A 12,787-nucleotide genomic window follows, 5' to 3' on the forward strand; every position below is an offset into this window, starting at 1 on the left:
AAAAATATATAAACAATATCCATGATAATAAAGCATTTGAATAACAACTTTTTTATTGCATAGATGACAACGTTAAAATTTGTAATATTGTAAAAGATGTTCTAGTGCGTTTAATCTCATTTAAAATTATTTTGATTTTGAAATTTTAAGCTTTTTAATCCTCTACAATCCATCACTACAGCATATTTCTTTTGTTTTTTTTGTAAATACAAGAAATTTATTTTTTATGATTTTGAATTAATTGTAAAGTATTTTTATCATAATTTTTCTGTAGGCATTTTTTATTTTTTTATAACGGTGTAAATATTATATAGAGTTACTGGAAGAAAGTAAAGAATTTGTCGAAATAACAAAAGAAACAAAAAAAAGTGATTTGGATTTAATAAGTCAAAAAGTAAATATCTCTAACGAAATTATTCTTGATAGCTCAACAAATTTTATTGATCAAAAAGTAAATATTGACATGAATAAAGACGAAGAGAACTGGGAAATTTGGGATTTAAACACTCAACACGAGAAAAGTGCAGATAAAAGCGAAATTTTATTTGTTGATTCAAACAATATTGAAGGAGAATTAACTCATAGTTATCAGCTAGATTCGTTTGAAGCAAAGCAGTTAAATGTGTACGCATCTCCAACCAAGTTTAACAACTCGGTAGATTTAAATGACTTTAACGAAATAGGAAAAGAGGACTCGAAAGGGTTTAGCAAAAGTTTTAGTTACATATCAAAAAATTCTTCTAATAAAGAGAACGTTAAAGGAAAACATAGTACGAGTTTAAATTTGGACAAATTTAAACAATGGTTTAGTCCGCTTAAAAAGTCGTCTTCCGAAGAAAGGTTAACGCGGTCAAATAAAAAGTCTAGTTTTAACGAAGATAACAGATTGCTAGTTAGTATCAGTCCGCCTGATAGTGCAAGTAGCTCTCAAGATAAAAAACAATCATACACTATTACTTTCAAACCTGAAAATCGTATTAATAACAATAAAGCTTCAACAGTACTAAACACAGCTACGCTACAAAAAAGTATGCTTGCTATTACTTTAGGTGTTGGATTAAGAGAAAATCAAACAAACGATGCAATCTGCAATGCTTTACTTCCTCATACGGTAGTCGAGCGCGGTGAGTTTTCACTCGGAGAAAATATTGAACCTTCTTTGTCTGATGAATCTGGTGACAAATTTCAAAGGAATAATGTTATAGATTTTTCTCCATTTGAAGATATGAATTTAAGTCATCCCAAATTTTCGACCCCAGAAGAAATAGTTCAAACAAATAATCCAATCATTAGCAATAATTCAAAAGATAGCATAGATGTTAACATACGAAAACAGGGTTCTCATATTCGAGCACTAAATTTTGAATCTGATTCTAACTCTACCCCAATTAGTTTAGATAAAAACGAAAACGAACAAATTTTGTTTAATGATCAAATGGCTTCTGGATTTCGTATTACGTTGCAAGATACTGACGCAATTAGTTCTAATACTACAGCTAATGTTGACAATGTAAATCACTTTTATAACCACAAACTTTTAGAAAAAGACGAGGGTTTAAGTGAGGATTACCTAAGGGATAGTCGTCTTGATTCATTTGAGCTCCATGAAATGGAGTGCATGGGTACAAGCAGTGCTCGCAGCTCACCCGAAAAAGTACCGCCTGAATCTGAAGACGGGAGAGAAAATAGTGTATTATATCATCAGGAAAATGGGGAGAATAGAAAGATGACTTTAGAGTTGTTAAATTATATGCCTTCTATTCTTGAAAGATCATTAGAACATGAAAGTGAAAGTCGTGGTAATTTGATGTTTCTTTTAAATTTGTCAATTTTTTTTTCAATTTTTACGTATATTAAAAAAAATTTTCTTAAATTTTAAAATCTCGTTAAACCTCTTTTTTAGATAGTTTAGATGGCACTTTAGCATCAAAACTTTTCAACCATTCGGTGTGTATTTTTTACGTTTGTTTTAAGATAATATGATTAATTTAAAAAGAAATAAATTCCGTTTATATCTAAAAAAAAGCAAAGACTATATTTAAAAACTAAAGATGAAGCGTGTTTTATATTTTGTTAACGATTGTGTTTTAGACTGACGTAAAGAAACAAAGTGATTTAACAAGCGATAGCTTTTTGGATGAATGTGTAGAGATAAATATTGAGCCTAAACATGAAGATAGCACAAAATGTCATTTGGATACTCCTGTAACTAACGTTGAACAATCATCCAGCCATATTGACCTTAATTCAGCTATTAACACTAAAAATTATGATTCGAATGCATCAGGAAATGCCGCTAACACACAACCGTGCACGTGTCGTGACGAACACGGGTGCAATCATGTAGACTTAAAAACAAATACTAAAGAAGGTATGATAGTTATTAATATTGTTAAATATTTTTAGATTGTGCATTTTAGACACAAAACAGTTTATCATTTAGTTTACGATTTACTTCTTAATAGTTTTTTTGCAGGCTAGATAAGCAAAAATTTGAAATTAATTTTGTAGAATATATTTTTTAGAATTTAGATCAATAATAAAAGATATTCAAAAAAATAATCAAATATTGAGTAGGGAGTTTGTAAAAAAGAGCGAGGTTAATTGCGGAAAAATTAGTTGGTTTCTGCAAAGGATAAGAGCTTTTCTCAAATAAGGTTTTTCCTACTGCTCCTTAATTGTTCAAGTAATTGTTTTTCATTAAAAATTTAGTTAAGTTTTTTTCAAACTTTTTTTTAACTTGAAGTTTCCATACGTAGTTATGTAGCCGAAAGTTTTTTTAAAAGTCGGAGCCTCAAATTTTAATGTTGCTTTAAAAATAAATAAAAAGTTTTAAAAGAGTTTAGATTACAGAAATCCAAAACTTGCGTTTTGAACTATATTGTTCATATTCTCCTTTCTAAATAGTCACTTTGAAACCTCCCAATTTAAATAAATTTAAATACATCATTAAGCAAATCAACCAATAAAACATGATAAAATACATTATGAATTTATTAAAACCCACCATCTTTAATTAACCTACCATATTGCAAATAGTGAGGTTTGTGCTACTTCCAATATCAGGACATATGAAAGAAAAGCTGCAGGAGTAGTTTTAAGGTTGTTTGTTTGTAAAGCTTTGAAGTTTATTTATTTTCCTTATATGTAAAGTTTTTGTAAGTTACGTTTGCAAAACTATATTTTATTTAGAAAGTGAAAAAGACGCGTTTAAAAAATTACAAAATTAGTTTAAGGTGGCTTCATATAAAAAAAAAAAATTTAATAAAATAAAATGCAACGTTTCATATATATTTTATTGTACTTTTGATGATATATGAAGCTCAAATTTCATAAAAAAAACTGTAAATAAATTATATTTATGGCAATTTTCAACAAAATCAGAGGTAAAAAGGACAAATTTGAAAAAATTCAAAACATTTTTTCTTGATTAATTTTGGTTTAAACTTAAAAACTTTTTGGTTATAGCTTCATTACATTATTTTCATTCATTTCTACTATGAAAAAATAATTAAAATATCAAAAACGGGACACAATACTTAAAAAAATCACAAATTTATACATAAGGAAAAACAGGTGTTGTGTTATAAAAATTGATAAAACTATTCTTAATAGATCATTTTAGTACATCTGAAATCTTAATGATTAAGGAGCATACACTAAAAATTTCAGCCAAAAAGCTTTTCTTAATCTCGAGATATCATGTTTTGAAGTTGCAAAAAAAGAATAAAATTAAAAAGTTATGAAAACAATGACCAAAGTTTTCCGAGAAAAAGAAATTAATAGCAAAAAAATGAAAGTGACCAATAAAAAAGTTTAAGTAAGGTAATATTAGTAAGTATTTTATGCAAAATGTACATATTTTCTGAAAGAATTATAAATTTTGCATCAAATGGCATATTGAAAAAAATTAATTTTTTTTTTTAATTGAGTATTTTTTCTATATGAGCCACCTTAAATACATTTATAACATTCTTTTAATACGCTCTTTTTAAGCAACTTTTTGGTGCCCATGCACATACAAATTTTAAGATATAAAAGTACCTTTCCGATTGATTTTGTCACCTTTGATTTTTCACCTTTATTTCACTTTGACACCAACATGATGATCGAACGCTCCTTTTATCACCTTTTTGCGATGCTCTATTGAATATTAGTATTTATTGTTGTTCTTGCCTAGACTAAAGCTGCTTTACGTGTGCTTACTACGTTATATGCGGCGACCACTACATTGTATGTGGCGCTCACTGCATTTTATGTTGTGCTACTGCATTATATGTGGTGTTCACTACAATATATGCGGCGCTCACTACATCGTATGATATGCTGGTTCTATTACACGATGTGCTCGCTATTTTGTAAAAAAACACTAATTTAAAAGTTATGCATTTAGTTTAAAAAATGACAGACCATCAACTAAAAGAAGTTTAATTTTAGACTTTCTCATCTTATTGTCTCAAAGAGAAAATATGTCTATTGACCTGATTTTAAAATATGGCTATTGACCTGATTTTAAAATTGTCTTTGAGAGACTTTAAACTAATAGATGTTTAAAACTATCAAAAATAATGGAAATCAAGAATTAAATGTTCAAACTATAAAACTTAAATGCGAACGTACGAAAATAGTTAATAGATGATAATTTACTATAACTTGTCATGTGTCATGTCACCTTTTTAGAAGCAAATTTTACAATAAAAGACATTTCAAGGCTTCTTAATGTTTCCAAGAGGGCTTTTATTTATTGTTAAATGAACAGTTAAATATCTGATTAAATTTTTTAAAAATACAATTTTTCCAATATTATATATGATGGTCTTGGTTTGTAACTTTATTAATAAATAAATTTCCGAAACGCGAACAAAAAAATGCTTATCCAAGTATTACAAGTTCAACGTATAAATGTGCGAAAATTGGGAGATTTTGGTATTTTTTTGGTATTGCAAGAATCTATATTGAGATTAGACGATTTATAAAAACGAAAAGAAAATAATCTTCATCGCAGAATGTACAAAGTACAAGGCCCAAACCATCTACGGTGCGTCGATAAAGTTAGTACTTTAATTCTTTATAATTCCAGAATGATTTTATTCGCTTACTATTTTCCACGTGTTCAACTTACAAAACTAACATCGCGTTTAATTGGTTTTTAAAAGGTGCAATGCAATACGGCCTCACAAGTAGAACCATATCAGACAAAGTTATGGAAGAAAGATTATGGATAGTCGTTGTTTCTGGTGCATTGAGTTTCTATTATAAGGTATATTATCATAACCTCTGCAAATGATGACTTTAAAAGTATCGACAGTTGTTTGAATAACAGTTTTACACCACATGAATAAAAAAGTTGCAAGATGTACGAGAGTAAGCAATCTCGAAATCAAACAACTACAATAGTATGTAGAAAGAATATGGGTATATTCCTTTTATATACATTTATTTCATCTAAAAAATATGTATATTTATTATGTATAAATAAAATATGATAACATGATATGTATAAATAATATAAAAGTAGTATGTATAAAAAAAAACTATATACAAAAAATGTATATGGGAACAGCTGTGTTACTGCTTTTTTTGCTAACCAAACAAATCAATATAGTCCGTTTTTCATTTTTGTTTTTCTAATTTCAGAACAATAGGATTTCCATTTTTAGAAAAATTTAATAAAACAGGAAGTTTAAAAGAATCATCATTTTCATCACGGCTGATATTAAAATCATCAATTATAAATCCTTAACACAAGGAATTCCTTCCCGCAACATTTATTTTTTAAAGTAACTAAAAGTTCTTTTATTTATTTATTTCATTTATTTAGTTGGAAAACTTCATAAAGTTAGTTGGAAAATTTTTTTACCGGTCTTATGTACACTTTATATGCTCTGGTCCATATATTTATTCAACTTAAGTTTTTTTGGCTGCACTTAGCAGCAAAACCAAAATCTTTATTTAGCCACTTGGCTTTATGTTAAAATAGTTTCTTTTAAAACAAAGCAATAAACACCACCAAACTTAATTCCGATATAGATTAAAAACCTGCGAATGTCAATTTATAAAAGTTTACAAGACAATCAACTATTGAAATGTCTCCTCGAATACGTCCTTGAATGCCATCATGAGGTCCAGAGTTCCAAAGAATACTTTTGTCAATAGAGAAATAGCTAAAGTGGGAACTTACTCTGCCGTTATTCATTTTAATGATGAGAGTAAAGGTATTTTGAGTGTTTTAAACTTTGACTGGGTATATAACAGTCATTACATCTATTCAGTTTGACTAATCTCGTGTGACGCAAATGAAGAGAAAATCGATACAAAAGTGTATAAAGCAAAGAAAAAAGTTAAGATCTGTAGCCAAAGGGTTCAGTGATAAACAAAAGGGTATATTTAGAATACTACAGAAATTTAGTTAACAGATAAAATTTCAAAGATTCTTTTCAATTTTTTTTTAATAAAGAAATTAGTTCACATGTTAAGTCACAAAGACGTCACAAAGTTATTTAATTTTTGACATTTTTTAGACAGTTTTTCCACCATTATGGATGTATAGGAAAAAAATTTCATTTCAGATATTTCTTTTTATATAATTCTCATCAGAAAATCATTAATTATTGGTTTTATTCCAATTTATAATTAAAAAAGGGTATTTTAGTAGTGTACCACCTACAACCAACTACAAAGATAAAATGTAATTCTTCAAAATCATTTACATTAACGAAATTTTTTAGACATTTTTTTAGTATTTTTATAGTATTTTAAAATATTTATACAGTTTCTTAAACCATCATTTTTACAAGACAGTTAAAAGTTTTCTGAAAATTTTACTATTTTGTCAACACCAAAAAAGTTGAACCAACAATATGTCAAAAGCATTTGTTTACAGTTTTTATACTCAGTTTTTAAATATTTTAATTAACAAGTTTTATATTTATAATGAGGTAACCACAGCATAAAGTGTAATAAGCCCAGCGTATAATGCAGTAGCACATAGTATAATGTGAACGTTGCATATTATGTAGTTAGCGCCGCAAAATACGCCAACAATGCGACATATATTATAGTGAGTGTCGCAAATAATAATGATAGCGCAGCATATATTATAGTTAGCGCAGCGTATTATGCAGTGTGGGGGCTAAAGGCAGCTTTGGCGATCCTTAGCGACTGTTTTGATGTTCTGATAAAGTTTTTTGTTTTGCTTTGATGTTTAAGTTACTAGCGTTGAATATACTGGCGTAAAGTATAAAATATACTGACAAACAAAATTTTGAAACTAACTTGATGATACATTTAGATAACGAACAAAGTGAAGAGAATAAAAAACAAATTACAGCAGAAAAACAAAATTTTGGTGATATAAAGCAAAACTTTAATGGAACTTTTGAAGATGCAAAAAATGGCTCCACTATATGTGATTTGTATGATCTAAATCAATACCTCATTCAAAAAGCTGCAATCTTACAAAACGACAAATCTAGGTATTTGATAAATTTATGTAATTATATTGCTTTATATTCAAAATTTTTGAAATTTGTATAAAATAATACATTTTTTTATTATTTAGTTTGGTGTTTGAAATTCCCATAGATAAACTTGAAAATTGTTTATCAAACACAAAACACTTTGACGTTGTACTAACGCCTAATAAAAATGGCAACAGAGAGATTGCACTAACGTTAAATAAAGAAACTGAAACAAATAATATTCTAACGCCTGATAAAAATGATAAAAAAGAGGTTTCACTAACGTTAAATAAAGAAAATGAAACAAATAATATTCTAACGCCTGATAAAAATGATAAAAAAGAGGTTTCACTAACGTTAAATAAAGAAAATGAAACTAATAATATTCTAACGCCTGATAAAAATGACAAAAAAGAGATTGCACTAACGCAAAATAAAGAAAGTGAAACAAATGATATTCTAACGTCTGATAAAAATGACAAAAAAGAGATTTCACTAACGCTAAATAAAGAAAATGAAACAAATGATATTCAAACGCCTGATAAAAATGACAAAAAAGAGTTTGAACTAGCGCTAAACGAAGAAAGTGAAACAAATAAAATTCTAACACCTGATAAAAATGATAAAAAAGAGATTACATTAACGCTAAACAAAAAAAGTGAAACAAATGATAATCAAATGCCTGATAAAAATGGCAAGAAAGAGTTTGTACTAGCGCTAAACGAAGAAAGTGAAACAAATGATATTCAAACGCCTGATAAAAATGACAAAAAAGAGTTTGAACTAGCGCTAAACGAAGAAAGTGAAACAAATAAAGTTCTAACACCTGATAAAAATGATAAAAAAGAGATTACATCAACGCTAAACAAAAAAAGTGAAACAAATGATATTCAAATGCCTGATAAAAATGGCAAGAAAGAGTTTGTACTAGCGCTAAACGAAGAAAATGAAACAAATGATATTCAAACGCCTGATAAAAATGACAAAAAAGAGTTTGTACTAGCGCTAAACAAAGAAAGTGAAACAAATGATATTCAAATGCCTGATAAAAATGACAAAAAAGAGTTTGTACTAGCGCTAAACGAAGAGAGTGAAACAAATGATAAAAATGATAAAAAAGAGATTACATCAACGCTAAACAAAGAAAGTGAAACAAATGATATTCTAATGTCTGATAAAAATGACAAAAAAGAAATTGCACTGGCATTAAACGAAGTAGGCGAAGAAAATTTTAATCTTTTATATAAGTCTAATAAAAATGACGAAGCAGACGTTATTACAAGGCATTTTAAAATGAATGAAATTAATGGCAGTTTAACGTCTAATACGAATGATGAAACGGATACAACGCAAAAGCTTAATAACTGCAATGAAATGTTTAATAGCCAAAATAGTTATGGATCTGATACAAATGTTTCAACAGCTCAAGAATTTGTAGTAGATGATTCTAAAAAAAAACTATCAAAGAAGTGTTTATGGTACAACTATACCGAAGACGAGATCAAAGTTTGCAATGATGGCGATGTCAAAGCTTATGAAAGTGATGCCATGGAAAAAGTGCTTGTAGTTGAAGCAAACCCAGTTTATAACACACACCATTTTTTAACAAGCCATAATGTTAATGAAGATGATGATTGTTTAAAAAATCAACAATCAACCTGCGACATAAAGAGTGAATGCAAAGTACTTTATAAAGAAATTTACGAAAAAGAAATCAATTCTAATAACTTTTTGATGACAGAAAAATTGTCTGCAACATCTTTTACATCATCTAAAACAATTACTTCATCTCTGACTACATCTCTAAAGACATCTCTGACAACAATTTCAACAACATCTACAACAACCTTTTCAACAGCACTTCTAACAACATCAACAGTGTCAGATATGTCACCAACGATAACATCCCCAACAGCACTTAAAATATCTGCAACAACATCTCCAGCAACATCTCCAACAACGAAGCCTAAAATACTATCTCCAATAACACCTACAAAAATATCTCCATCACTTGTAACAACACCTCCGAAAATATCTCCAATAACAACATTTTCAATAAATTCTCCAACAACATTTGCAACAACATTTGGAATATCATCTCTAACAACATCTTTCAATGCATCTATATCAACACCTCCAACAACACCTGCAAAGATATCTTTAGCATCTCCAATAACACCTCCAAAAATATCTCCATCACTTGTAACAACGCCTCCAAAAATATCTCCATCACCTGTAACAACACCTCCGAAAATATTTCCAATAACAACATTTTCAATAAATTCTCCAACAACATTTGCAACAACATCAGGAACATCATCTCTAGCAACATCTTTCAATGCATATTTATCAACACCTCCAACAACACCTGCAAAAACATCTTTAGCATCTTCAATAACACCTACATCCTCATCTTTCAAAATATGCTCCAAAATCTCTCCAATAACGTCTTCAACAACAGCTTCAGCAACAATTTCGAATAGAAAGTTACCAATGATAACCTCAACAGTACTATCGACATCTGAAGCAACGTCTTCAACAAAAACTACAACTTTTGCATCAACAACATCAAATGAGTATATTGAAACTAATAATGTAACCATTGAGGAAGAAACTATTAGAGAATGCATTGTCAGAGTAAACAACTTATCAGATAATGAAAAAGATGATGTAACTCATTCTTTTATGAGTTTAAGAAATTTACCTAAAAGCAATTTCATTGATAACGAAATTCACGCAATATACCCCACCTCTGGTGATACAAACAGTATAACCATGCGAAGGATCATTAAGAAAAAAGAATCACTTATATGGGATAATCTATTGCCGCAATACGAGGAATGCAATGAGAATATAACAAAAGAATCATTGCAACAAATTTCTCATAATTTTAAAGAAGAGAACCAAATTAATTTCGTTAACAATGAACAAAATACAAATATAAATGCGGGAAAAAAAGAAAAAGATTTTTTTTTTAAAGAACCCAAAACAGTTTTTATTGATACTTTACCTGAACGTAAGTTAGATATAAATGAAGATATAAATGAAGCTTGTGAAAAGATACCCTTAAACATCTCTACTCATAATGAATTGCAAAAGACTGAATGCAATGAAAACTGCAAATCAGCTGATTTCAAAAATCAATTAGATCTATCATTTAATTCTAATATGTTACAAGAAAACAAATTGCATGTCAACTTCGGAAATAAAAATTTAAATGACGCAGGTATACTTTTTACTAGTATATACTTTTTAAACTTATATTTAAATGACCTGCTCTTTATAGTAAGAGTCACATATACAAAGTCATGTGATACCAAGTCACAACGAGTCACATATACCAAGTCACAACGAGCCACATATATCAAGTCATAACGTCACATATACAAAGTCATGTGATACCAAGTCACAACACGTCACATATACCAAGTCACAACGAGCCACATATATCAAGTCATAACGAGTCACATATACCAAGAGCAACTTTTTGCTGTAGTTATTATAAATATTATCGAATTTTTTTTAACGCCTCAAAAGTTCCCTCAAAAAAAAAGCAGAAGTTTGTACCTTAAGGTAGTATATGCAGTATACCCTTAGTAAGGTATTAAGTAAAGTAGTTATATAGTATACCCTTAGTAAGTATATTTTTCAGCCTTCTAAGGTAGAAAATTATGTTACAAATAATCTTTTGTGAAATTTTTAAGTTAGAAATATGTACCTTACTAAGGTTGTATCACATATCCTACCCTAAGGTAAGAATTTCTACCGTTTTTTAAAGTGTACCACCGCCACAATTTGATCCAGATCAAGCAAAAAGCAAACTTATATTTATCTAATTTTAATTGTAATATGCATTTAATTTTATTTGCGATATACATTCAATTTTAATTTTGGTATACATTCAATTTTATTTGCGATATACATTCAATTTTAATTTCGGTATACTGTACATACAATTTTTAATTGCAATATACATTTTTTTTTTTTTGTCAATTAGTTTTGTGGTGTTTTTATTGATTTCAAGGTCTTATGACTTAATTTTTTTTTTGATTTATGTTTTTATGTTAGAAATGTTAATTCGAGGAGAATTTTCATAAAGTATCCTTTATATTTTAAGACTAAATATATTTAGATGTTCATAACTTTGTTCACGTTAAAGAGGTTGTTATGGATGTTGTTATTGACGAGCAACTATTCCAGTCAAAAAGCAGTGAGTTAGATGCTTGGGTAACCAGTATTAAGTCTTCGTTATCAAATACAAAGGAAGTGGCTAAATTATATGCAATGCTTTCGTTAAATTATTTTCAAGTCATCAATGAGAGTGAAGATAAATGTCAGAAAGATTTAGATAATAGACAGGAATATGTTAATAAAGCTAAAATATGTATTGATAAAGCTCGTGCTCTTTACAACATTTTAAAAGATAACGAAAAGTGTAGTTTTGAAAGTGTTATAAAATACTTATTAGAGTTTCAAGAAGATTGTTTCAGGCTTTCTTGGCCTGAAATAAACAAAAATGCTCAGGCTTTAATCGTGTTTTTGAATAGTGTACTCAAAGAAAGTGATGTAATTACTAAACACATTCAATTTGTAGGTGAATTGGTAGCGAACCCCAAAATGTACTTATACAATCTTTCCACTCCGAGGATTGAATTGTTGAAAACATGTTTTTTTGAAGAATTAAAGCATTTTAAAAAATGCAATGATAATGATTATTTGATAAAATGCTTTATTATGATATCGAGATACTTTGTTTTACTTGATCAACCGACTACAGAATCATTGACAAAAGAATATTTGCTGCCTTTTATCAACGAAAAGAACGGCGCCGAGTTTTTAGTTAGTATTGTTACTTACATGGGTCTGTTTAAATCTAATAGTAAAAATATGGACATAACGTGCGATGCAACAACTTCTTTAATTCTTTTAACAATTATTTTCCAAAACAAAAATTTTGATTTTAGAAATAAAAAAGACCTCGAACAGTTTTTAGAAATCACTGCTAAACAATTTCAGTTTTGTAATCAAGAGAGGTTGAAGCTTCTTCATTGTATAAAATCTTAAATGAATTTATATTTTGTTGTTAAATTATTTTACTTTGAATTATTTAAAGTAAAGTCATTTATTTACATTGATATGATGTAATTTATAAAAAAAATTAATTCTTAGTGATGTAATTAATTAACTATAGTAATGAAATTAACTAATTAAATATATATATATATATATATATATATATATATATATATATATATATATATATATATATATATATATATATATTTGAAAATTTTAATATAATATAAAATACACATTTAAAATGCATT

General features: G+C 28.2%; 1 protein-coding gene across 4 annotated transcripts in view; it reads left to right on the forward strand.

Moving 5' to 3' along the window:
• The window catches only part of LOC100206656 (protein PFF0380w), a 29,300-nt gene extending 16,752 nt beyond the window's left edge, over positions 1-12,548 (forward strand). For all 4 annotated transcript variants that reach the window (XM_065812478.1, XM_065812481.1, XM_065812480.1 and 1 more), the window contains 6 exons: positions 315-1,799; positions 1,904-1,947; positions 2,092-2,371; positions 7,292-7,475; positions 7,562-10,686; positions 11,593-12,548. In XM_065812478.1, coding sequence (XP_065668550.1) covers positions 315-1,799; positions 1,904-1,947; positions 2,092-2,371; positions 7,292-7,475; positions 7,562-10,686; positions 11,593-12,524 — 6,050 coding nt within the window. In that variant the 3' untranslated portion in view covers positions 12,525-12,548. The remainder of the gene's footprint in view (positions 1-314; positions 1,800-1,903; positions 1,948-2,091; positions 2,372-7,291; positions 7,476-7,561; positions 10,687-11,592) is intronic.
• The last annotated feature ends 239 nt before the right edge of the window (positions 12,549-12,787 follow it).

The sequence above is a fragment of the Hydra vulgaris genome, chromosome 12 (genome assembly GCF_038396675.1).
Source record: "Hydra vulgaris chromosome 12, alternate assembly HydraT2T_AEP".
NCBI lineage: Eukaryota > Metazoa > Cnidaria > Hydrozoa > Anthoathecata > Hydridae > Hydra > Hydra vulgaris.